A 27,395-nucleotide genomic window follows, 5' to 3' on the forward strand; every position below is an offset into this window, starting at 1 on the left:
AGAAATCAAAGCCACAAATCAAACAAAGCAATAGTGATAAAAGCTGATCAGATAGTTGTGTATAGTTGCCTTTTGGCAGCCACGCCTACCTGATGCAGCCGCCATAGCCTGATTAATTGATAAACAAAACCAGAATAATAAACCAAACGAATCTTTTGATTTATACAACAATATATACAACAGCATGCCTACAAGATACTTAAACATCTTACAACAAATGCAACATTTACCGCAAAACAGCAACCATAGTACAATAAACAATACATTTTTCTTATTGAATAACTTTTATACAGCCAATCAACAATGCAATAGACAAAACAAAAGCGCAAGAATTTAAATTAAATCGAACAGAAAAAAAAAGTGAAAAACAAAGTGAAATAAAATCGAATGTTGTAAAAACTTAATCGAAATCAGTTGAAGCAAATCAAACGAGTAAAATAAAATTAATAATTGTATACAACAAAGGAAGAAAACTCAACAACAATATGAAAAACAAATAAATATATGTATATATATGCATATGAATACATATATATATTATATTTTTTAAAGATGAAAAACTAACAATAGCTAAAAATGATTGTTAAACATTTTTATATATGAATTTGTATAATTTCTATTTAATTCATATACAAATAAAATACTATATGAAAGCAACACCAACAAAAAAATACAAGAACAAATAACAAGAAACATAAAAATAAAAATCATTTTATATTACAAGAGACAAACCATTTAACAAAAAACAATACAACAAAAATCTCACTTTACTGGTAAAAAAAAAAGAATAATAACGAAATGCAATTGGTATAAAAGAATAAGAAAAAAACTAAAAATGCACATGAAAGCAATAAAACTGGCTACAAAAATTCTGAAAGTGTAGATTAATTTCAGTCTTTTTATGATTTGATTTGATTTTGTTATCATTTTCAATCTAAACCAATAATTGTTTTCCATGTCAAGTTTTTCCATTTGTTTTTTTTTGCACACTACATCAACAACAACAACAAATTACAACAACAAGCAAAACACTGCGAAAATCTCTAAAACTAACCTAAAAACTGGCAAAGAAAGTTTCGAAACTCAAGTTTAAATCAATATTTGTGGCTAATATATTTAATAAAATGAAGAAATGATAATGAATTTGAAACTGTCAAAAGATAACTCAACTACATTTTGGCTGGATAAAAATATAATGTAATGCTAGCAAATAGCTCGCCAAAATATAAAAGAAAATCAAATATGTCCTACAAGATTCGAGGATCGTCAAGGAAAACTTTGGTATTTATTTGAAATGAAAGGTATAAGGGCAATTCTAATGATAATTTTGACATCAAAAATTAACAATTATTTATGAAAATGATGACTTGACCTAAAGGCAATGAAAACAAAATAAACTTTGATAAAAAGACATGATAAAAGTTAATAAACACATAATACTTCTCGGCCTTTTCCAAATCTTAAAATCTCGGCTAATACAAAAAAAAATCTCGGCAATTACAAAATTAAAAAAAAAGCGGCAACTACTATTTATATTAAATTCAATTTTTGGAGCAAAAAAACCAAATTTAAATTTAAGCCAAATGATTAAGCATCATTTTTTTATAAACAAAAAGAAAACGATCACAAAAATTATAAAACTTAAAAGGTGGAAAAAAAATGTTCAGCAACACTTAAGTAATACTAAAAATAAAATACTTTAGGTATTAAAATTAACTCTAAAATTAATACTAAATTATGGTAAGCGAATAGAAATATTTATCAATTTTGAAACCGGAAAATGGAAGAAAGATAAAAGTCCAAAAAAAAGGAAAAAAGAAAAAAATACACATCATTACACAAAAGCAAGTAAATAAGTACATATATACAATCCGAACGGATTACGACGGAAATATACTAAAACGAAAAAAAGTGGAAATTCAAAATTTTAATTGTTGTAAGCAAAAACCAAAAGAAAACAAGCTACTTACATACATATATTATATATGAGCATTTAATCAGCACACACTTCTCAAATTAAAAAAAATACACCCAAAAGATGCAAACTCTATTACACACACTACACGAACCCACACAAACACAAAACACACAACACAAACTTTTGACCACCTAAGGAAGGAAAAGTAGGACACAAAAAATAAAACAATTTCCAACTGATACTAATACTGATACCCACAAAGCACACCCACAAACCACACAACACTTCTCATTGGTTTAGATTTTAAGCATAATTTTAATAATGTAATCGTCAGCCAAAAAGTAAACAATTTCAAGGCAGTCAAAAATGTCCAAAAATTAATCAAATACGCAATTTTAAGGCAACCAAAAACAAACAGAAGTCAAAAAGTAAAATATTTAAGCGATTTAAATATATATGCAAAGCGTCATCTAGTTTAATGTCGTCAAATTTTACTTTTTGTAATAATTATTAATATTTAAAGCATATATATTATACGAGTATAACATGGCAAATCCAAAACCAAAAGTATTGTAAACGTCTAATCGACCTAATAATTTCAAAATATAAATCCCCAAGAAAAAAGCTAAGCCACGGCATGTGCAACAAAAAAAATATAATAATAATAAAATTAAAAATTAAATGAAACTACAATGAATTTCTGGCATCCAAAATAAAAACATAGAAACTACTTAAAATATGTCAAAAAAAAAATTATATTATTATACAAGAAATGGAAAATGAAATAAATTGAATCTTGTAATATAAAAATGGTTAAATTTATTACAATTGCAAAACATATAGAAAGGTAAGAGATCTGGTAATTATTGACATCTAGAATTTGACTAAAAAAAAAATATTTTATTTTAATTAATATATTTATTAGGACCCCATTAATTATTTTTGATTTAAGCAAAAAATGTATTTTAATTTTTTAACTTTACTTTAAATCACGCCTGCAAAATTCGCTCTTTTTCTGTGACGTCTATGCGTAATGGTATTTTTTATATATTGCAACTGGCTCTTTTTTTTTGTTAAAACTAAACTTTTTAAAAATTATTTAGAATTTAATTTAGACCTAGATAAATTGTGAAAAGACAAAAAATACACAAAAATACTCTAAATTTAAATTCTAAATTTGAACAAATATGAATTTGAACAAATTAAATATTTTTGATTTGATAAAAAAATTTTAAAAGATATAACATGAGTAAAAAAAAATCATTTTGCATTAGTTAAGAAAAATAAATGGGTCATTTTTAAAAATTTTCAATCAGCTGTTGCATTTCAACACGGTGCTAAAGTTACATCACTTTACAAAGGTACTTCCGGACAGATTGTTGAAATATATTTAATAATTTAATATTAACACATTAGATACGTTTTTAAATTGCTAAACTTTATATAAGTAAAAAGTTGCGAAGCTTGAGAAACTCAACGAAGACTGCCGACTAAAAATTCTGGACTACACGAACATAAAAGATCAATTGAAATTGAGGCGTGTCTCCCAGAATCTCCGAGAGAATGTAAACTCACATTGGCGGCGACTCAAACATTTTGGCTTAGACAGTCATTTTTACAGAATACATCGAGCAGCATCCAAAACTATTGAACATATTAATTCTTGGAGTGTGCGAGTGGATCTCTGCAAGAATTAGTATTGTGTCAAAGAAGTCGCTCGATTTTACGATCATGGACAACTTACACATTTTCTAAAAAGCGCAGCCTGGATTGCGAAGTCTAGTATGATTGGAAAATATCCGATGATGATATTCTTATGTTGACTCGACTATTTCCATTATCTTATGGAAATACCTTATCAAAACCTTTATAAGCGAATGTCACATCAGAGGAGCTGCATTTAAACAGAATTTGGAAAGGTGATCGAATAATTTATTTTTTTATTTTTATTGATCAGGCCCGTTTTCTATATTATTATTGGAATGAGTGGCAGGGGGAGATCCCGACTATGGGAACCCGTTACTTATTTCAATATATATAAATATACTTTAAGGAAATTGCTACCTAATAAAAACTACTGCATACTTTTAGATGATTTTATTGATATAATAACTTTATTAATAACTTTGGTTAGCTATTACTCCCGTTCTACATGTCCGATCTTGCTGCGGCTAAGTCATATTATAGATAATATTAATAGATAACGTTATTTACCATAAAAACTGTAGTATTTTAAGAGCTGTTGGTGTGGTGGTTTTTCGCGATTTGTGGGGGCGGAAAGGGGGTGGCTTAATTTTGAAACAAACTTGATCTGCGTGGGGTCTATAGAAATCTGTGTGCCAAATTTGGTATTTCTATCTCTTAAAGTCTCTGAGATCTAGGCGCTCACGCGGACGGACAGACGAACATGGCTATATCGACTCTGCTGTTGATGCTGATCAAGAATATATACACTTTATGCCTCCTTCTCCCTGTTACATACATTCCATTCCAATTAACACAATATAATTATTTTTAAGTAACGGGTATAAATAGGCAATGAAAACAAAAGAAATAAGGAATTTAATAAAATAAAATACGAAAATGCGTATTTTACAACAAAAATATATGAGACCACAATGCATTTTTGTTTAAATATTATGCAAGAAACGAAAAAATAAAATAAATTGTATTCTTGATACATAAAAAAGTTAAATTTATTGCAGTTGCAAAAAGTAACGAGAAAATCAAGAATGCAAGAAAATGAGAATGATGTTGCTGCTAGATAGTTAGAAATGAATTAAAAGAGTTCAACAAGTAAGTGGAGTTCGAGAAGATAGTGAGAATCAGAGCGACTAAAAGAGCACAATGAGAAAAACAGCACATCAAATATGTAGTACCTGTTATCACTAAATAAACTCCCAACTCAATGGAAATACAATTTTAATGGGTATTCCGCAACTATGGGACCTCACAATACAGCTGTGAGGCTAGCCGCAGGAGTTAGCCCTGCTAGCTTCCCAACTATATTGCGGCATCTCCAGTTGTTTATTGAAAATTTAGGAATTCCCCTATAAAGCAGGAAAATTATGAGTTAGTTTGCCCGAGAGATTATAGGCAATGTCGTAGGTGGTTTGCATATGGTGCAGGTTTTCGAGGGCCTTTTCATTTTGAAGTTGTTCGGCAAAGTTGCGGGTCTTTGTCAGATTGCCGAAGCACTGTAACATGTCTGGCTTATGCGGTAGTTGAGGACGTCCTGCAGAAGGTAGCTTCTGTTTCAGGTAGTGATCCAGGAACATCTTGGGCATCCAGTCGTACAGCAATGTATTTGTTGTTGTGAAATTATTTTTCATTGCTGGATTATCCAAGAGTTTCACACTCGACGAGGTGCTCGTCGAAAAGTTGCGCATACGTGTGACTCGCTTCTCCACGAAATCTCTTTTGCACTTGTCTCCCTCGTAGACATCCATAGTGTAAGTATCCTGGCTGAGGGAACGATGTTGCTCGCATTCTTGTGGCGGATTTAGACCTGGCAAAATGCCATTACCCTTCTCATCGAAAGCATAGCGACGATCCAACCAATTGCCAATCAACACTTGCTTCCCATATGGCGGTGCAACCATGTACTCCATATGGAAATAACTAGATAGAAACAAGAAAACAATTCAAAAAGAAAAAAAATAAATAAAATCGGATAAACTTAAACTTGTGAAACAAACAATAAATTGAAACTGATTTCAAATGATGAACGTAAACAAATGATGTTTAAATTTGTTACTTCTACTTTAAATTGCATCTATTTTAAACATTATCGTTGGATTACAATTTAGCAGTTATCGTCCAATACATTATTACAATATACAATTTATAATCTTTTATAATGTGCTTTTTGACAGCTTTACTCATCTCGCTTTTACAATCTGTCAATCATATCCGGCATTTTGGCTCTTTTCGGTACACTTGGATATCTGGGTATAAAATCACGTCTGTAAACTGTAGGAGGTGGACATAATGACTCCTTGAAAATAGGACGCTTTATAGAGGTATTATTTCCATAGGCATCCAGGGTATCAGGTTTCCAGCTGCTTATAACCTTCTTGCAGGCCTCAGAGTCTGAAGTGTTTTTAGAAGCTACCTCCAGCTTCTCCTTGAGCATTTTGGGCCACAGTTCGTAGACCAACATATTTAATGACGTAAAATTATTGTTATACTTTTCGGCATCAACATATTTCTGGCTTGCTCGCTGGGTCTTCGAATTAAAATATTTACTGACTCGGCCATCGATATAGTCCCGTGACATTAGCTTATTCTCAAAACCCTCCAATGAATAATCCTCCTGGTTGGTCGTCATATGTCGTTCGCACATCTCATCTGAAGCATTGTCCGCAAGCAAAACGCATGGAACGATCGCAGTCTTGCTTTGTGGAATAGTTTCACAACGTGTAATAAACCAATGACCGGTTAGAACAGAGCTGCTGTAGGTCGGCTTTGTATCTATATACGTATAGCGAGCATCTTTTTTAACTTCCTCCTCATCCATTTTGAGTAAAAATATGCAAATGTTGAGTATAAAAATAATAATTATATGAAGAAAATTAAATATAAGTGTAAACAAGAATATATCTAGTTAAAGTAATATTTCTAGCTACATGGCAACTTTGTCTCTTCAAAGCAAACTATATTCATTGTTCAACTTGGCTGAGTAATCAGCAAAGTTTATATACATTTTCACCGCTTTTTTTCCTTTTTAATAAATTGTACAATTTCTGCCGTTGCATAAACAGTGTAAGCCTGTCTTAATCCTTAATAAATTGCGAGTAAAAAGATAAGCGCAGTTGTGCATTAAAAAAATTTGAAATTCAATTCAAACGCTATAAAACTGCTTGGCGCATATGTTACACAAGCAGTGCGTGCAAGCAGCGCATTTCTTTGCTGTGTTGAGTATTTGAAAGCAGTTCAATCAGCTGTTCGCTACTCAACACGTTATTGTTATGATGAATAATTATCCGGTTAGCTTGTTGATATCAATCAGAACAAAGGAAATTAAATATATGTTCGAATATTAGTACGTATGTATCTTACGTTGAATACTTTAATGTAGTGTCGGCTTTATAGGTTTGCATTGTTTTCTTTTAGCTACGACTAATTTGTAAAAATTTGCAATGTTTGAAAAACTCAACGATGACTGCCGTCTAAAAATTCTGGAGTACGTGGAAGACTTAAAGGATCAACTGGCTTTGAGGCGCATTTCCCAGAGTCTGCATTCAATTGTACAATATCACTGGCATCGACTCAAAAAAGCCACCTTAAGTACTGATGTTGCGGATTATTTCAAGCGGTATCCAAATGAGATGCACGAATTCCTAAAATGCGCCAGCGAATCTCTACAGAGTTTAGTATTGTGTCGAGGCAGTGTGGAGCTCTTACAATCTTGGACATCTTACGCATTTCCCAAATTGATCAGCTTGAACTGTTTAATGTCGTTCAACGATACGGACTCGGATGAGGCCACTCTACTGATGACTCAACTATTTCCCCAGCTGATCAAGTTGAAGCTTGAAAGCGACACCACTGGACAACATTTGTGGTGCTGGAACCACTTGCAGGAGTTGCATTTATACTGTTGCGAATCCTTGGATCCTTTGATACTTCAGCGGAGTTTTAGCTCGTTGCCGCTGCGTAAACTTACTATACTTTTTTATGGATATTGTGCTAATTTCGACGATGACATTTTACCAGCTTCAAGGATTGCCACTCTGGAGGAGCTCGTCATCGATGATCATCACTTGCTGGGCGAGTTTCTGCCCAACTTGCTGCAGCTGCCCAAGTTTCGGAGACTGGCATTCTACACTCGTGACTACGATGAGTATCTGCTGCAAACGGTGGCAAAATTGCGACCACTCGGAGTGCAATCATTGCTCTTTAACGACGCCTTATGGAGCAATTCTTCTGTATGTGACACCATTATGCGTTTGCCAAATTTGCGTCGACTGACTCTGCAGGATGATGACATCGAGTCCAAGCAGTTGCATTACCTTTGTGACCAACTTAAGAATCTGGACGAACTGCATTTAATTAAGATGCGTGCATTGCCCACAGCCACCCAGATATGGAACTTAGTTGAGGCGTCTACTTCTTTAAAGATACTTAACTTATCCAGCTCCAAGTTGGAAGAACAGTTTGCAGATTTAAGTGCCGACTGCATAAATAGAGTTCTCGTTAAGCGCTCTCCGGAGAATCCACTCACTCTCCATGTCCACAATACTCTTTTGGATCGCAATCACTCGAAGGTAGGTAGATTAAAATGGATTAATAACATTTTAAAAATCAACTTTCTCTCTATTTTAGACCCTTTCCATATTGAATCATCCAAATTTAAAAATCTCCTTCGAGCCACTCAATTTAAATGTATGGAGTTCGAGATTTATAGAAATTGAATTCAATCCGTCCATGGATTAACTGTGTAGTCTATCAGTAAAATAAAGTTTAATATTTTACAATACATTCATCAGTAAACGAAACTCAATTTGGACTTGGATTATTTAATCAGATGAATTTCCCCTTAATCCACAAAAAGTAACATGACAGGAGAACGTGATTGTGTACTACATAAAGTTAGTTTTATTAGTAAATATTTGTATTTCTGTTTTTTTGGTGATACATATTAATTAGATTGGTATAATTTATATCATACTCGTAGTGGTATATTATTGTTAATTGTATAATTTCTTTAGTATTTGATAAATAGAGCGCGATTTTAGTAACTGAAATGTAAAATATTTGAAATTCTTCAATTTAAGTTAAGTTGGTGGAATTTGCATTAGCTTAGACACTATAGTAAAAACCAAAACATACCATAAGAGAAATCATCTGTAGAGCTTGTTAGAAGTATAGGAAATATTTTAGAAATACTCGTACTCGCATTATATAGCTCTATTATGGATATTCTTCTATATATCATTTAAGCTTACATTTAATAGCACAGTTAGACATAGTTATCTTTTTTGTTTGTTAAGTTAGCGCATAGTTTTTCTTTGAATCAGACAGATAACAAAAACAAATTCCAGATTTTTGTACACATCCTTCAAGTCAATTAACTAATATTCAAAAGAAATCTCAAAATTAGTTCTAAAATCGATTTGTTTTGAGCTTCGAAATTATATATTTAATAAATATATTAGTTAGCTGTTATTATTTAGTTGTGTGCAATATTTAAGCCAGAACTTTTAGACATTTACATATAGCACGTGTTATATAGTATTTCAATCGTATAATTATACTTTTTGACTAAGCATCTTTGTCATTTGGGCATTTGTTAGTTATTTGTATTATGCAAACAATTAGCCGTATCAGGAAATAAGTATAAATTATTGTTAGATATTGTTTTTCATAAAAATTCTTCAAAATCTGTTACCATTTTCCATAAAATACCTGTTTGCTGATATTTTGCTAGTTTTTTAACTGGTATATTATTAATTTCATTATTCAGACATTCACATATGCAATAGTTGTTAATTAATTAATTAAATACACTTAATTTACTAATTATTGTTACCATTGTGGATGAGATGTTTTGTGTATGCGTGTGGGCTATGATTATGAATGAATTTTGCTTGCTTTGTAGAACGATTCCATTAAATTTAATTTAAGATATTTCCACCATCCCTTGCATTCTTTTTTTTTTTTTGTTTTTAAGATTTTTTCCATTTTTTCGTTACATTTTCTTTGCCATGATATATGAGTGTGTGCAGTATGAGAGCTTAGCTTGAACTCGATGTGTGTATGTTTCTGTCATGTGTTTATGATTCGCGTTTGTAAATAATTAAAATAGTTTGTTATTTTTGGTCCATTAAAGTATACAAATTTTGTAACTATTTGCTTAGGCTTAATAAAAACTGATTAATCGACAAAATGCCGAAAAGTGCAATGGATTTTGGAGTGCTGTGATCCAAGGATTTCAAGATTACTGAGTAGCTTTCCTTGCGTTCCCAAGTGCAATTATGATATGCATCATCTACTTACTAAACATTATATGGTTTCCTAATCAATTAGAAGGTTTGAAAACTTTAAGAAGAAATGTTGTGCTTGAAAAGTTTCGGTGCACTGTGTTCGAATAGTTGATTGCTTAAATATACTTGTAATATAATCTTTGCTTAGATGTGATGATATGAATCCAAATGTCTGAGATATTGGTATTGTAAAAGGTATGCTGAATGAACGCTGTTAAGATAATTGAACAATTTCTTTTTTTGAGTTGTGTAATTGTTAACCATACTGAATCTAACAAATATTCAGGTATTTTTTATATTTGTATCTTTAACAAATTAATATTTTGCCGTTTTGACTATTTCGATTATTTCTAAATAAATATTTTGCTTTACCATTTATTTATTTTGTTTGATTAAAGAGGATACCAAAACTCGATTTCAATTCTAATGAAAACCTATTTTGAATCAACGTGTATTGTTTTACTTATTGCTTTATTGTTGCAGTTAACCTAAATTTGAATTGCTGTTGCTCTCGACAATAAATAAATATTGTTGATACCAAGTGGTTCATATAATTGTATTAATTGCATTTAGATTCATAAATCGTTTCTTTTGGTGAATCAATTGTATTCTTTTTGTTTATTACCATTCAAATTACACAAATATTTATTATGAATTTAATTATCTAAATAAATATTTGTCAATTTTGAACTGTGGTCTCATGGACAAATTTTCAAAAATGTTGTTGCCTTCTCGCGCTAGAGTTTTCATTGCTGTTGTGGTTGTTGTACACAAATTTTAAATACCGAATAAATAAATAACAAAATTTTTCAAAAAAAAAAAACCATTTGCTAAGCTTTGCGTTCTCCTTCTACCCGCTACTCTTGTTGCACATTTCATTTTACATTTTGTCGGGGGGAAATTTGTTGTTGCCTCATTGGATCGAAATGAAAATTGTTGTTCGATGCTGCTGTTGGAGAAAAATAATACTTATTGAATTAGTTATTAAGTAAAATAATAATTTTCTCTTTGATTTACATGTGATTTAAAATTGCAAACATTTATTTTTCAGAGAATTAAAATACCAGTTGAGCTAATAAAGAAGCAACATAAAATATTAAATGTATGTGTAGGAAATCTATTTCCTTTTCATTTGTGTGTGTTGGTGTTGTATTGCTTTCTATGTGCTTAAAATAATATCACATTAAAATGTTTTGCAAACCTTAAATGAAAATTTGTAAATTAAACATAAACTTTAATACTAGATCGTGTTTAAATAGAAAGCCAAAGTAAATAAATCGCATCGATTAATATGGAAATTGAACATTATTGTTAACAATACACGTATATGTTACTATGATCGTATTATCGGATGCGTTGAGATATACAAAGAGATTTGTTTTGTTTAATACAATTAATGTGCTTTCAAGCTTCACTTAGAACTGAATCAATTTTTAAATACATACTACATACATGCAAATTTGTCTACTTAGAAATTAGGAATTTAATTATAAAATTATTAAATTATATTTATGATTTAGAAATAATATGCAAAACTGAAGAAACTAGATGATTAAGTAAAGTGGAGGAAAAACAACACATCAATTGATTGCTTACATTTGTTGCTACTACATTTGAGAAATCAATTGGAATATGCTCGATCCGAAGATATTGACAACTTGACGTATTTATATTGATATATTGATGTATTGACATATTGGAATTTTGGTTCGATTGGTTCGATTGGTATATTCGATTCTCGATTTGGGCTAATTTATTGTTGGCTTTGGCGCTGACTAAGTTAAATGTAAAATTAAACACACATGTCGCTATTTTTCTCTCCTTTTCTTCTCTATGGTCGTTTTCTCATCCTCACTCTCACCCCGTTGACGCTGCCACGCTCCTCACTTGGTTTTTGCATAGTTTTGCTATTTTTTTGTGGTTTTTTTTTTTATTTTGTTATTGTTTAATTTACTCGGCTTTTGGATGCAACTCTTCTCTAGCGCTTGCGTTTTGTCATACAAAGTCCAGCTCGGAGCGTGTGCTGTACATTTTGCGCTCCAGGGAACGCTCGAACCATTTCTTGATCTCGGAAACAATCAGCACGGATGAGGTGAGCGTGACCAGAAAGAGTATGTCATAGGGCGTCAGCGCCTCCGTTTGGAATACCATCTGGAGTGGCGGAAAGTAAACGACAAGCATTTGGCCAATTATCGAGAAGGCAACGGCCAGCAGGAACATGCGATTGGTGGTCAGTCCAATGGTGAACACACTCTTCGTCTGGGAGCGACAGGAGAGCGCATTGAACATGTCAAAGAACACAAAGCATGTGAATGTCATTGTCGTATCCCGCTTTGTCTTGCCCAGCGTCCCATCGGCCATTTCACGCTGGAACACCCACAATGTACCCAGGACAATGATGCTGGCACTGAGGAGCACATTGACCACCACAGATTTCGTGATCATCGGTTGCTTAACATTGCGTGGCTTCTGCTTGAGCACATCATGATCCACGGGCTCCACGCCCAGCGATTGTGCCGGCGGCCCATCCATTATAATGTTGATCCACAGTATCTGCATGGCATTCAATGGATTGGCAATGTCCATTAAGGTGGCCAATGCAATCAATGCCAATGCAGCTATGGAAGTGCTCAACTGAAAGCGCACAAAGTTCCTAATATTGTAAAAGATGCCTTTTCCCTCCTCAATGGCGGCGCTGCAAAGGAAAGGAATATAATTAAAATGCTTGTTAAGTATAGTTAATGACACTAGCTGAAAGTGGCAACATTAAATATTTGAATTTTGATTGGGTATTTCTGGATTTTCCTCAAACATTACAGAAAATGTTACATCTAAATATTAAAAATATTTTAAATTCATCCAGATTATTCTACAATACAATTTAATCTTTTCAGTACACTTTACAAATTAAATGTAATTAATTTTATTTTAAATAGGTATATATATTTCTTCATTCCTCTTAGTTATTATCGATATCTTATCTCATATTTACTGCCCACTTTCAGCTGTTGTCATTTAAGTACTTACATAATGGTATGAAAATCATCGTTGACCAATATCATGTCAGCCGCCTCCTTGCACACATCAGTGCCATTCTTGCCCATCGCAATGCCAATGTCCGCCTTCTTCAAAGCAACTCCATCGTTGACTCCATCCCCAGTCATGCCCACAATGTTGCCAGTGCGTTGCAGCGACTTGACAATCTCCAACTTGTGGCGCGGCGAGACGCGATAGAAGACGCTCACATTGTTGGCCACCTTGTCCAGTTGGTGCTCATTCAATTGATCCATCTCCTGGCCAGACAGCGTCTGATGGTGTATGGTGTCAATGCCAATCAAATTTGCTGTAATATAAAATAAAATTTAAAATATTGTAAGAGACAGAATAATATATTATAGTAAGCAAAACTATCTTCTTTACATCTAGAAAGCTTTACTCTCACATTTATGTGTATACTCTACAAACTGACACTTAAGCTGACATGTCCTCCATGCTCACATTTTATGACTTAAAGTTAAATTATCGCACCGCAGAGACCATTAAAATGCTCTAATAAAAATTGTTATAGCTGCTAAAAAAATATAAATAAAGTTGAGAACAATGCATGTAAAGGTGTAACGAGAATATTATCGTAAATAAAATTATATTGTGAATTATACCCTGTGCACTGATAAAAAAAAAGCAGTTTCTTAAATGAAGGATATTTTTTTAAATATTTTATTTTTAAACTAGGACAACAACATAAAACATATTTGGTTATAAAATCACGATCATTTTTCCAGATTTTCAGAATATTTTTCTTTTCAACGCAATGTGTAAAATTATACATTTTTTTCAGTTTTAAATATAAATCAAATATCAACACAAACTTAGGTGTTATTATAATCTACATTAAAAATTATTCATGTAAGAACAAAAAGATCTTGGGTATAAATAGAAGGGTAAAAAACACCATATTATATTGTGTTATGTGTCCCAGATTTCTAGATTGTTTTCAGTTTTCAGTTTCCTAGGAGAAATACTAAAATTGCAGCAGTAAAAAAAATGAACTCCATTTTTTAGAGACTATCATTGCACATTTTATCTTCTTTTATGAGTGCAGGGTATAAGGCATATAAAAAAGGGTCACAAAAAAAAAAATTAAAAATGAATTTACTGGATGGTGGGTTAACTATTTACCATGGCACTTGAATAGATCCGGCGATGGAACTCATAAAATGGCAACCGCCAACTGCTTTGGCCAAGAAAAAAATGGCGCGTATTCAAATTATGCATTAATTTTAATTTAGCAAGAGAAAAGTTAAAGAGTAAGACGCTCTGTATACTGAAACTGTTGGTAGATTGTTGGGATAGGAATAGGTATAAGTAACGGCGTTTGGCAGTTGCTGCCCACTTTGGCCATATTCTGCAAGCGGAAGGGGATGGCAAAAGATATCCTTTGGTGGCTACAATGCTGCTTTTAATTGTCTCGCTCGGCGTCCTGCACCAGGACGAAGGAAGGACGAAGCTGCAAGCTGATGATGAAGATGACGTTGAATGCGTTTTAATTACGTTTCGCTTTTGCTCATTTTGGCGCACATTTTTGCCCATTGTGTGCAGCGAGACTCATTGTTGATGTTGTTGTTGTTGTTAGTATTTACTTCAGTGCGCTTTAGCTAAATATTTTATACAAACAGGACAAGAGATCGTCCTGGCACTTGCCAAGACAAATACGCGGGCGCCATAATGAAAAATGGAGACGAGTTAAAAAAAAAACATTCTCTCTCATTGCTGTTGTCTTTAACAGCTGCTGCTTCTATAGAGCATACTTCATAAATGCGCTCAAGCGAAAAAAAAAAAAATTGTAGAAAATGAAAACTAGGGAAATTTTTTGGCTCTCAATTTCATTCACAACTGAATTTTGAATATTGTTGACAAAGAAGCAATTGTTTCCGAAGTTAAAGTTTGTACGCTGCCTAAGCTTTTCACTTCCTACCTAAACTTTAACTTTCTTTTCAACCATCTACCATTTTCTTTGCTTGCCTGTTGCTTTTTGTGTGATTCAACGTCAATTGCTTGGAAAATGCAGTGAAAAGCCGAGTCGCTCTCCCCCTGGGAACACAAACAAAGCCCACAAACTAGGCAAGGGATTACCTGAGAATTAGTGAGAAGCTCGGTTCAAGCTGACTACGTACACGTGTCGGGTAAATAGAACTTTAAAGAGTCAGAATATTTAGTTTTGTCAGTTAGTTTTATATGAAAGATTGACATAAAATAAAAACAACACACCCTTATTAACTATTCAATATTTTGCACTAGAAGTTAATTTAATATTAAAGGCTATTTATTTAAATCATATGGGTACTCTGGCCGATTTTTTTCTTTCGAAAATTCTTCTTTATTGGGCTATAAGATTTATCAAACAAGCTTTACCATCATCAGACACCTGTTTCAGCGACTTTATTACCTGTGTTGACGTGATGACTCATATCATTGCCATTGACCGCAAAAGTAACAACAATAACAACATATATCAAATATATTGCCAATATCTATGTGTGAAAATTGCAATTTCAAATCGATATTCAATTTCTGCTGATGACAACAACACATCTGCACATCAAAAACGAGTTTTTCATCATTTCCCAGGGTCCAACGATGTCATATTAATACAAAAAAAAAATAAAATAATAAACAATTTTTTGTTGGCCAATTTCGCTTAAACAAAGCATAAAAATCCTTAATTACAATAGGCATTTTTTTCTTTGCAGGGCAATATTTCATTTTCATGAAAATATTTGCATTTTTAACATGATAAATGCTATCAGGAGATGGGAGGTGTGGGTATAACACAATGAATGAATAAAAAGGAATTAAACTAAATTAACAAAAGTTGCAAAATTATAGATATTATTATAGATCATAAAGAAAAAGAAGAGAACAAATTAATGGGTTGAAGGTTAATAAAAATTGTTTTAATTGTAAAATTGAATTATTATACCATAGTAAAAAGTTTACACACAATAAAAATGACTTAGGAATGCATTAGTCATCAAATAATATGTATATAATACATATATCAGAAATCAGATGCAGACAATCAAAGCAAAAATCGAGCATGAAAAACTTCTTAGACCCAACAAATTTTTAAGTTTAATTTTTGGTATAACTTTGTTGTTATGTTTGATAAATGCCTCAGGAAAATGACATGCATATCTGAGAGGAAAAAGAGGAATTGTTATGCCTGCTACAAACAAAGTTGCACTCAAAATGAGTGGAAGAGTTGGGAAAACTTTGTAAAGTTTATAAAAATTTGTCAAAGCAGAGAAAACCGCAGGCGAAAAGCGGATTAGACAGAAGTTGGGTAAAGAAGAGGCAAGAAGAAGCAGGAAGAGCATGAAAAAGCAAATGAAAATGATGGCCAAGTTTATGAAAATGTGAAGCGAGTTTGTTGCATGCAACAAGCAAGAAGCACATTCAGCTTCAGTTGCCACTTTGATGGCCTGAAAAATCAAAGCAGCAAATTTCACAGTGCTGCGAAAACAAAAGCACAAACTACAAGAAAAATAACAAGAAAACGAGTCTCATTTGTTAATGGAAAATTCAAGGCGTGGCTAAAGGGCGTGCTGCAAGTGACATTTGCATTTATATCATCAGCTCCTTAAGGGAGAGCATGGAAGAGGGGAAGATAAAAGAAAGGGATGTGTATCCCTTGTGCTGTTTATTAAGCGACTTTCGTGTACGTGACAATTCTTTCGACGCCAACATTGTCATCCGCATCCTGGCTGCTTCCTGACATCCATTCTGGCATCGCAATCGTTGTGTGATTATCTCTGTCTTCCGTTTGGTTTTCTTCTGGGTGGCACAAACACATCCTGGCCGCATTTATCCTTGTGCATGAGTGAAATCAACATCCAAGCCGATTGATGTGCATTACGCCCCCCAAACTGATTGTCAGAGGACTTCGCCAGTGGATTACAAGTGCATTTCCGAGTGCATTTCGCTAATTGGATATGTGTGAAGCTTGCAAGAGAATCAAAGCAACAGCTGCCACAGCAGCATGTTGCAACAACAACCCTAAGGCGTGACACAAGTCCGGAAATGTGGCATTGATTAAGATTTATTCAAGTGAACCTCCTAGTCTGAGATTGTCCTTCTAATTGTCTATTAATACGTGTCGACGAGCTGTTAAGCAAACATCTAACAACATAGTAACTTCAGTGCAATGTAAATTGCAATTCCAATTCAAAGATTAAGTCTGTTTGACTTTAAAATTTACTAATTCAATAAGAAGTCTCTTGCAATCTAATTTAATTAATTTTTTCCTAAGCATTTCCATTGAAATTTGTCTTTAATAGTTATTAATTAATATTTATTATAGTAAATATAATTATTTAAATAGATTTAATCAAAAAAATAATACATTTATTAATAAACATTACAATTTAAATTGATCTTTAATAATAATTTAATTAATTTTCGAATAATAATAAAAATATAAAATAATATGTGTTAACATTGAAAAACTCAGAGTCTATAGAAAGTTATTGAGACTAAAACAATATTGCCATTTAAGACAATAATTTAACTGACAATAATAAGGTACATAATTAAGACAGCCACTGTAAGTTTAATTGAAACGATATTCACGAGAAATACATACTATCGATATAAATATAATTATCTTTAATTGATATTATGATGATTTAAAGTGGTGCTTAGACATTCGATAATTCCAGTCTTCAACTAACGCTCACAGTTTGTGCTTAGACACTTGAGACTGAGTAAATTTAACCAAAGGCAGTCTGATTTTGAACCAAGAGAATTAACCACAGATTCAATTAGCAGTGAGACGAGGAGCTCTGTTAAGAGGAGCTAATGACAAAACTGGCAGCATAATTGGCAACCAAATTGAAAATGAAATACACCAACTTAATTATGTCTGCTTCCCCAAAAACTAAGCTGTTTGATATCTAATTGTCTGTTCATAGTCAAAGATAGATGCGAGAGAGTTCGTACTGCAAATTGGTAAGGATTAGCACAACCAAGCTGGTCAGTAACTAGACAAACGGCCAATGGGCCAGGTTGGTGGCCAATTAGGCATCCGATTCCCTCTAAGCGGATTTTCATCTCAACAATAACAAATACATTGTGTCGAGGTAGTCGAGGTAGGCGGAGGCACATTTAATAGAAGGGAAGGAATCTAGAAAACTCATTTGCTCATTTACAATTTGTACGTCAAAATTTCAATCAATATGCACGCTCGTAGCTCGAGGCATTAAATCAAATTCAGTTAAGCCCTCATCTCTCCGATTCCGCTTGAAACTCTCGGGTATTTTATAATTATACCGTTATTCACAGCTACGAAAGGGAAATTGCAAACAGAAAAAAAATGTAAAACTACAAGGAAAACTGTGAAATACCCTTTAAAAATATACATACATTTAAGAAAGTTTTTGATGCGAATGTCAATATATCAATTGTAGCAAAGACATTGTGTACTTTACGATAGTAAAACTAGAAAAAAATTTTAAAATTTAGAAATCTGGACTAAATTTTAAAAATTATCGATGAGACATTTGACTGTTTATCATCTCTAAGAACAGTAATTGTTATGCAATGACAGTTTAATTTTCAGAGATAAATAGAAAAATCTAAAAAGGTTTATGTATACTATTTTCCTAAACATTCGGGCCTGTTCCGGTTTTTTCTTTCGGCAAGATATCGGAAGTGTAAAACCTTAACCTGTTCTAATTGAATTGTTGACATATTTCCCTTGAATTGGCAAAATTTTAGTCTGATAAACTGAGAGATAGATAATATATTTATGAAATCCAATAGAAGTGGAAGTGAAAACCGGAAAAGGCCTGAATATTTCTTAAAAGTAATATATTCTATCTTTATTTCAACGATCTGGCAACATGAATTGCTTAATTTCGTTGCAGTTGAATTTAAGTTTATATAGCAAAGAATAACAAAGCAAATGCCAAACTTTAATATACCCCATTGGGTGACTATTTTAGCGAGTTGGTAATGCGAATTTGCAAGCAAAGTGAATTGAAGTTTCTTTTATAAGGTTTTGTCAGATCTGATGAAAGTTTCGAGATGCATGAGATGGAACGGAAAGGTACTGAAGTCGTTGTCCATGTTGATGAATTCCTGTTCACTGCAGACGCGCAGCAATGATAATGATGATGATGATGAGAATAAAGAAGATGATGAGTCCTGACGATGACGATGGGGAGTTTGGGTCAGAGTTAATTATTTCAGCGACTGCTGATGCTGTTGATGCTTCTACTTTGGCTTCTGATGTTGTGCGTCCTCCTGTGCGTTGCAGGATATTAGATGTGGCCCTTGCCTCACCCCCCGCTTTGCTGCTGATACCCTCCGGTCGTCGCAGGACAACATTTGTGAATGTCGCTCTACCTGTGCTTCCCAGCCAGTTTTCTTTTTCAATTCTTTTTCTCCCTCGTCTACTTTTTTCATTTTTCCCTTTTTTTTGCTCGGTTTATTTTTTAATGTTGCTCTGTGTGCGGCTTTGTGTGCTATCTTTTCCAATTTGCTGCGCTCGCTTTGCGGCATTGCTTTCACGTTTTTTTCGTCTTCCTATTTTCTTGTATTTTATTCAACGAGTTTTGGCGAATTTTTTGTTGCATGCCGCATGCCACGAGGCGTTGGAGTTGCCATTTCAATTTAAATACCTAGTATATGGTTAAACTTAAGGTCATTGTAGTTAATGAAAAACTTGTACAAGATGCCTGCGTACTTGGCTTGGCAAACAGCATACCAGCCCTCTTGTTAGCAAAGCACTTTGCCAGCAATTTTATGCAGCTTCCATAGTAAATTTGAAGAGAGCAAACTTAAAAGTTTTCACACAAAACTATTTATGTACATACTTACATATATACGTATGTATCTGGAGGGCCTCAAGTACAGTTGTCACACACGCTCTTCCGGGAATAAGTGAGAGAAGCGTCTTCCACTCCTCCCCCTTTTCCTCCCAAGTGCAACTGAGCCGAAACTTCAACTAGAACTCAACTTTGCGGCTAACTGAAAACTTTCAACAGCTTCAACTGACATGGTTAATTAATTCTGTTTGCATACTTTTAGGCTGTCCGGCAACGCTGCCTTGTGCACAAGCCCTTTAACCCTTGACTTTTTAGCCTCAGCCCCAGATAGAGATCCCTTCACATAACTTCCATACATACATTTCTTCCATTCTTGAAAATACTTCTATGCAAAGCATAAATTGCGGTTTTCCAGGCAGAGATAAGGGAAGGAGATGCCACTTTGAATTACGCTGCGTTGACAAATTTATTTGCATAGTTTAGGGCGACTGGGCGTGCCAGCACTTAAGTTTAGGCCAACAATTTGTGGCTAACATGAGCAGCTCTTAAAGAGATTTTAATTGAGTTTCGAGTTGAGGTAATCATAGACATGGTCCCAAAAAAATTAATTTGTCAGCTCGGCCAAAACATTATAAAGGCTTGTTTGTGCCTAAAATAACGTTAGGTTGGGTTTTCATATCAGCTAAAAAAGATAAATGGGCTAATATTTCTTAATTGGATTTGACAGATAAAATGATTTAAGAGAACATATTTTTGAACAATCTATGAAGCTCACCGCTTGGAACGAAGTTTTAAGATAGGAATAGTTGCAATTAAAGTGACAATGGAGGTCATATACTAATTTTATAACAAAGTAGCTAAAATCATACGCGAATAAAGTGAACATGAAGGACTGTTTACTATCAAAAGATATCAAAATTAATGATGATCGCAAATTTTATAAGACAACTTTTGCTTTTATCTTTTATAATGAAAGAAAACTTCTCAATGGGGTAAAACAAGCAAACGAGTAACCATGGAAGACTTTATACTACAATTTAACTGTAGCAAAATTAAATAAAATTAGAATTGAAATTTAAATAATCAAAATACACGCTTCAAATTTCATTAGTATAAGCGAAGTTCCGCAGCTCAAAACGAACAAATAAAGTGACCATGGAGGACATATTATTAATTCAAATTTTACTTCACTGCTTCATCAGAATCTCTAAATGTAAAAGAAGAACATACGTCTCAAAATCTAATAATGAAATTTTGGAGACACAAAGCCACTAAATAAAGTGACCACGGAGGACTTGCTATTAAAACTGACCATATTTTTATGCAATATTGTCCATATAAGCACGCAAACTGCTTTAGGTTGTACAGAACGCGAATAAAGTGACAATGGAGGACCTGTTCGTATTAGAAGATGACAATAATAATAATAAGAAGAAATTCTTTTATAAGAGAACCATTAGTCTAAAACTCTATTCATTTTCTTTAAATGAAAACACGCAAATAATGTGACCATGGAGCACGTGAATAAAGTGACCATGGATGACTTGTTCGTACTAGAAGATGACAATATTATTAAGAACCTCTTATTTTGTTAAAGAGAAATATTACTCTTAAACTCTTTTAGTATTCTTTAAATGCAAACTTGCAAATAATGTGACCATGGAGGACTTATTTATGCTTATTTAAAAAGACTAACATTAAATGATCCAATCAAGAGATCTATTTGTTAAGCAGCTTGCAGTGCAAGTGAATTTAATTAAGTTCAATATGGTGACCATGGAGGACAGCTTTTTCAAGAGCAGATAAAAACAGTAAATTGAGGGACTTACCAATAGCCATTGCAGTTTCCTGTGCATCTCCAGTGACCATCTTGACACGAACGCCGCTCTGCATCAGCATCTCGATGGACTCCCTAACGAGGGGTCTCGGGGGATCGGTAATACCCACAAGACCGCAATAAATCAAATCCTGCATGGAACGTCCTTTGGCCAGGGCCAAGACACGCAAGCCCTTGCGTCCAATTTCATAAGCCTCTGCAAGGAATTCAGCCTCATTCTGTTTGGTCAGTGGCACCGTCTGGGTGCCAAATTGATATTTGGTGCATTGGGGCAAAAGGGTTTCCAAGGCGCCCTTGGCAAAGAAGATCTCCTCCTTGTTGTTGTTGTACTTGTGAATACACTTGACGGCCATCATCTTTTGCTCCGAGCTAAAGGGATACTCCTGAATGCGTACATAATTCTCAGCTGTGGCATACATGCCATTCTTCATGGCAACTGCCACGAGAGCGCCCTCTGTCGGCTGTCCCAGGAGTGTGCCGTTCTGTATATAGGCGTTATTACAAACGGCACCAATTTCCAATAGATTTGTGATATTGGTCTTGGCCATTTCCACATTGTTGCAGTGACGAATGTGAATCTCCCCTTGATCGTTATATCCGGCTCCAGTCACATCCGCCATATATCCATCGGAGGTAATGATAATCGTGGCCGTCATCTCGTTTTTGGTCAACGTGCCAGTTTTATCCGAGCAGATGACATTGACACAGCCCAGGGTTTCCACGGTGGGCAACTTCTTGACAATCGCATTGCGTTTGGCCATTCGCATGACACCCAGAGCCAGAGTGACGGTCACCACAATGGGGAGACCCTCCGGAATAGCGGCAACAGCGAGGGATACACTAATGTTGAACATCTCCGAAATGGGTTTGCCCTGCAGCCAACCCAGCAACATGATGACGCCAATGATGAGAAAGGAATAGAAGCTCAACTGGGCACCTAGAATATCCATTGACTTCTGCAACGGCGTCTTGGGCGCCTCCTCGGCCTGCATCATCTTGAAGACCTCACCAAACTCGCTGCGTTCCCCGGTGCTGACCACAACGCCCTTGCCATTGCCACAACGCACCAAGGTGCCCATGAATGCAATATTCTTCATATTGCTGTGGTCCTTCGTGTTCGTATTGTTGAGCAAAACATCGGTGATCTTTCGAGCCGGTTCCGTTTCACCGGTGAAACTGCTCTCGTCAATTGAGAGATCCACAGCCTCGAAGAGACGCACATCGGCGGGCACACGATCTCCCACATTGAGATACACCACATCTCCGGGCACAAGTTCACGTGCCAGGAACGTATCGAGGCGTCCCTCCCTCAAACAATGACACTCTGGCGGCACCAGTTTCTTCAGCTCCTCCAAGCTTTTCTCGGAGCGATATTCCTGTATGAAAGCCACTGTGACCACAATCAATATGGCAATGGTTATGCTGACGGCATCGTCAAACTGTTTCATGATCACCGAGACCAAAGCGGAGCCCAGGAGCAAAAGAATAAGAGGATTCCTAAACTGCTCAATGTACTTCTTCCAAGTGGGCTCCTCCTCAATAACATTTAGCTCATTATGGCCAATGATTTTAGCCCGATATTTAGCCTCTGTCCATTTCAAACCGGTGCGCACATCCACCTGCAATCGTCCTGCTACCTCGGAAGCGCTGTGCGTCGATGACTCGGAGGTAGAGAGCAACATCTCGGGTGTGAGGGTTAGACCCGTCTAAAGGGGGAAAAAAGAGCATAAATTAGCGAGATGCCAAACAGAATAATAAGGTTTAATTGAGGTTAATTGATGAGTTAATGACGGATTAAAGATAGTGATAAATCTAAAAACCAAAAAATATCTGGTGATATTTAAGGCTGTAAGCCTACAAGATTTTGAAGAATATAGAAAATAAAATACCCTATTTGATTTATTCAAATTTATCAAATTTTCTAGATTTTTTAAGCCAATTTGATTGATAAATAAGTGCCAAAAGAAACCGGACAAGCACCGAGCCAAAATATTGAACAAATGTTTTCTACGCACAATCAGAAGTTTATATGTTATTAAAATATTATCAAAAAAAGTTACTGTCTGGCAAAATTTAAAATCAGTAAATACTTTTAAATATTTTTAAATGTTACTTATTTTATTATTATTTATTTTATTAGAATACAACTTTATACTTTCAGACGTTCACAATATATGGTTAAACAATTGCATTATTTAATGCACAAGTCAGTTTCCAATTTACACAATTCATAAACTTCTTCAATGATTTTCCAACTGTATCTTCTTCTCATTTCCACTTGGAATTTATCTGGCTGCCACAAATGGAACGCCTTGACAACGGCTCATTTCCCTTTCTGCTCCACTCACCACTTGCAGCTAATTTGCAATCGTCAACAAGTTTGTAATCATTCATGGTGTTGCACAAAGCCAGACGACAACTGACAAAACCCCAAGCCCAATCCAACTATCCATGCCACATGAGTTTCCTCAAGAGTTGTCAACTTTCGTTACATGCCAACATGGGTTTGCCTCTGTCATGTCCAGTCGCCACACCCACCAAGCACCACCCACCACCCACCGCCTAGCACCCACAATTTGCCAGCCGACAAAGCAGTGCACTTCGAGTACGTGACTTTCTGGCCTTAAAAACATTTCTTATTTTAATTTTATTTTCCCATTTTTTTATTTTTAATAAATTTTATAGATTTTATTCCCATTTTGGCTGCAGAATAAAATTCAAATTGCGAGTGTGTGTGTTTGGGCAGGTCGTAAATTTCTGTCACTCAGTGCGGCCAATGTGAAATGCAGCTGTGTTTTAATTTATCATACTCTGGAATTCAATTTGGGTGTTTTTATTGCAACAATAAAATATGAAGCGAAATTTTTGCAGTCATTTATAACTTAAGTATTTTATAATAACAATTTCAAAATTAATAGAATTTTAATGGTAAATGAATCTTGTGCTTGGATTTTCTCGTTTATTTTCTGTCCTACTATACCATCAAAGGCTTCCTTTTGGCCAACAAATTCTTTTGGCTTGCCACAGACAGACAAGTTAATGGGGCAGACGTTTGGGCCATTTAACTGGGTACCCCAAGGGGTAGAATCATTCATATTTTAACTGGCACGGCATTTCATTATGAAAACTATGCGGTGTGCATTTTAATTAAATAAAATTTTGTTAACCACGTCTACAGCGGTGCCAAAGGCAGAACGAGAAGTTGCAATTTATGCGGGTAGGCGAACTGGCAAAATTACTGAGGTTCAAATTATGCAATCATGAAATTTTAGACTGCTTTTGTACACTAACAAAGCACCGAGAATTGTATTATATCAAGAGAGGAATTAAGTTAAAATAATCGAAATATCATGGAAAAACTGCAGTGACTATTAATAAGCATTATATAACTGATGATAAAATTAGACTACCCTCATTAAAGAGTATTTACATACATATATGCGGGAGATGAAGTTAAAATTAATTTGCTTTATTTCTGGATTCATACATCATTTAAGCGTATAAATTTCACTGTGGCCACTAATTAAATACTATGCACACAAATCACAAGTATAATTCTATAATTTGCTGAACCATTTCGACTGTCCATCTGTCTAACTGTCAGTTCGTTTAGAGCACTCACTCAATTTTGGACAGTAAATTGCGTTGAAATTCGCAATTTCATTTGTCGGTTTTCAACAGATTTATTTCTTCTCCCTGGGGACTTTACTCATCAACAAGTCGAGCGGCACATAAAATTGTTTTATCTGCTGGCTACTTGTTAATTTTAAATAATAGCAAAACAGAAAAAAACTGACAAAAACTAATACGGATCAACTTATCTACTCAATGAATTTCTGTGCCAAATCAAACTGAACTTGCACCTCAAACAATTCACATTCTCCAACTGACAGGTTTTTTATTATATTTCTTCTTCTACTTCTTTTGTCCCAACTCCATTTGCGTTGGCCTACATTCACCTTTGGTTGCAACTTCCCTCTGTTGTAATAGTTTGTTTATGTATTCAAATTCTGACAACTACAACAAAAAGAGACAAAATAAAAAAAACATCGAAAAGTGGTTCAAAAGTTGTCGCTTGTGGAGTTTGCAGTGCACAAAGGTAAACATGTTTCTAGTTTTGGGAGCTTTGTTAAGTTTGAAAGCGTTTTAGTCCGAATTGAGGGAATTGTTGGGTTAGTAAAGAATACTGTAATGGGTGTTAAAAAATAACTTTCTTAAGTGCTTGTAATTAATATGGTAAGCATGGCGATTTTACTACGGTAAGAAACATGTATGAGCCAACTAGTTTATCAACTAATATTAATTACATATGCAAATCACTAACTTTACAATAACACAACTGCATGTATAGACCTTAATAAATTAAAATTTTTCAGAAATTATAGTTGTCTAGAATTCCAATCTTTCATAGAAAATGTTTTCATCAGATTGAAATATGTTAATATTAATCTACACAAGCAAAACAAATACATAAAATGATAAAAATTAACTAATATACAATTTAGAATCAAATTAAATTCAATTTTTATGTACTGATTTTTTTAAGATTTTGATTATAAAATCAAATAAAATAGTAATCGATATTTATTTTTTTTTAATTTTAATTCTTTCAATGCATTCAAATTGCCAAGTGATCGGTATAGTTATATACAGAATAAATATAATAAATTTCAAACAGTACCAGCCGGTTCCGATCCTATTAACTGGAGAACTGTACATGAAATTCTCATTAAAATATTTATATAACAAAAATAATATTAACAACGACATTAACTTATTACGCTTTAGTAGCCTCAGTTCTTGGGTCATAATGATTTGTACAACTGATTAAAAATGCTAAAAATATGTATATATATAAACTTAATGATTTATAGTTGAAATCAAGCAAGCTTAATGCAGATACTATCAAAGGGGGATCTGATAATTCCAAGTGGTTCCCCAGAGATTTACGAGGAACTGGACGTTTACAAAATGCTTTTAGATGTGTACATATGTATATGTATCGTATACCTGATCATCATCAATGTATATGCTAATAGCACGTCTTGTTCTTCGCATCGTTCTAAACTTTGCTGCAAATAAAGCACTAAAGATAAACATAATAATTTGTACTAAAAGCCAACACCATTTCAACTGAAGAAATCACGCTCCATAACCACAATAAAAAGTAACATAAAACTACTATAATTATCATAACGTTAATAATAAAACAACAACAATAAATACCACTTACATCGGACGTATTGATGACTATCATATTGATAAAGCAAAGATGATGACGTCGATGAGGTGAATTCTTATCATTTAGTGTGGGTGCCGAACCCACTCAATCGACATTTAACAAGTGTTTTGGCACGGTAATCAAATCTTTTCTACTAACTAATATACTTTAGTATTTTGTTCCGTTGCAAGTTTTCTTATTTATCAGTTTTTATTTTTTTTTATTTATTTGTTGTGAGAGTTTTCGTCACGCACGAGATGCAAACATGAACATTATTTTAATAACTCGTATATTATATTCGCTTTTTCCATATTTTACACAATGACGATTCTTTGAGAACAATACTATAAAGATAATGATAGATTATCATTAATTTAAATTAAACTAATTAATATGCTTAGGCATGTTTAAGGTTACTTATGCTGATGAATAATGAAATAGTCAACAAAAGCATATGATCAGTCCTTCATCAACAATAGAATTGGCAACAACTAAGGTCATAACTGTGTTCCAATTACTCAATTCACAAAATGTTACCGGACATTGAGATAACAATAATGATTTGTTCCTGTTTTCATTAATACCTTTTCGTTTTGAAATAAAT

The 27,395-nt window shown here is 33.9% G+C and overlaps 3 protein-coding genes across 8 annotated transcripts in view; 1 reads left to right on the forward strand and 2 right to left on the reverse strand.

Annotated features, from left to right (window-relative positions):
• Nucleotides 1–4,968: 4,968 nt before the first annotated feature.
• Nucleotides 4,969–5,529, reverse strand: LOC117788513. The gene has a single exon (XM_034627297.1). The coding sequence runs from the start codon at nucleotides 5,527–5,529 to the stop codon at nucleotides 4,969–4,971; it is 561 nt and encodes a 186-aa protein (XP_034483188.1).
• A 1,409-nt stretch (nucleotides 5,530–6,938) lies between these two features.
• LOC117788353 lies at nucleotides 6,939–8,418 on the forward strand. Its single transcript, XM_034627103.1, has 3 exons — nucleotides 6,939–6,962; nucleotides 7,034–8,187; nucleotides 8,246–8,418. Exons 2-3 carry the CDS (start codon nucleotides 7,060–7,062, stop codon nucleotides 8,354–8,356), a joined length of 1,239 nt encoding a protein of 412 aa, XP_034482994.1. The 5' UTR covers nucleotides 6,939–6,962; nucleotides 7,034–7,059; the 3' UTR covers nucleotides 8,357–8,418.
• Nucleotides 8,419–10,918: 2,500 nt separating this feature from the next.
• LOC117788350 (calcium-transporting ATPase type 2C member 1) overlaps nucleotides 10,919–27,395 on the reverse strand; it is a 57,984-nt gene continuing 41,507 nt past the window's right edge. For 3 of the 6 annotated variants that reach the window (XM_034627096.1, XM_034627097.1, XM_034627101.1), the window contains exons 2-4: nucleotides 21,563–23,276; nucleotides 12,934–13,249; nucleotides 10,919–12,601 (exon numbers count right to left, since the gene is read on the reverse strand). In XM_034627096.1, coding sequence (XP_034482987.1) covers nucleotides 11,902–12,601; nucleotides 12,934–13,249; nucleotides 21,563–23,276 — 2,730 coding nt within the window. In that variant the 3' untranslated portion in view covers nucleotides 10,919–11,901. Of the gene's footprint in view, nucleotides 12,602–12,933; nucleotides 13,250–21,562; nucleotides 23,277–26,580; nucleotides 26,644–26,803; nucleotides 27,136–27,395 lie in introns of those variants that run through there. The other 3 variants (XM_034627100.1, XM_034627099.1, XM_034627098.1) reach the window with 2 other exon arrangements.

Source organism: Drosophila innubila (assembly GCF_004354385.1).
Source record: "Drosophila innubila isolate TH190305 chromosome 3L unlocalized genomic scaffold, UK_Dinn_1.0 0_D_3L, whole genome shotgun sequence".
Lineage (NCBI taxonomy): Eukaryota > Metazoa > Arthropoda > Insecta > Diptera > Drosophilidae > Drosophila > Drosophila innubila.

Excerpts from the sequence above, each read along its gene's own strand:
- LOC117788513 (XM_034627297.1), bottom strand. The coding sequence starts at position 5,529 with ATGGAGTACATGGTTGCACCGCCATATGGGAAGCAAGTGTTGATTGGC.
- LOC117788353 (XM_034627103.1), top strand. The coding sequence starts at position 7,060 with ATGTTTGAAAAACTCAACGATGACTGCCGTCTAAAAATTCTGGAGTAC. Across the intron at positions 8,188-8,245 it reads TGGATCGCAATCACTCGAAG|ACCCTTTCCATATTGAATCA; the intron begins GTAGGTAGATTA and ends TCTCTATTTTAG.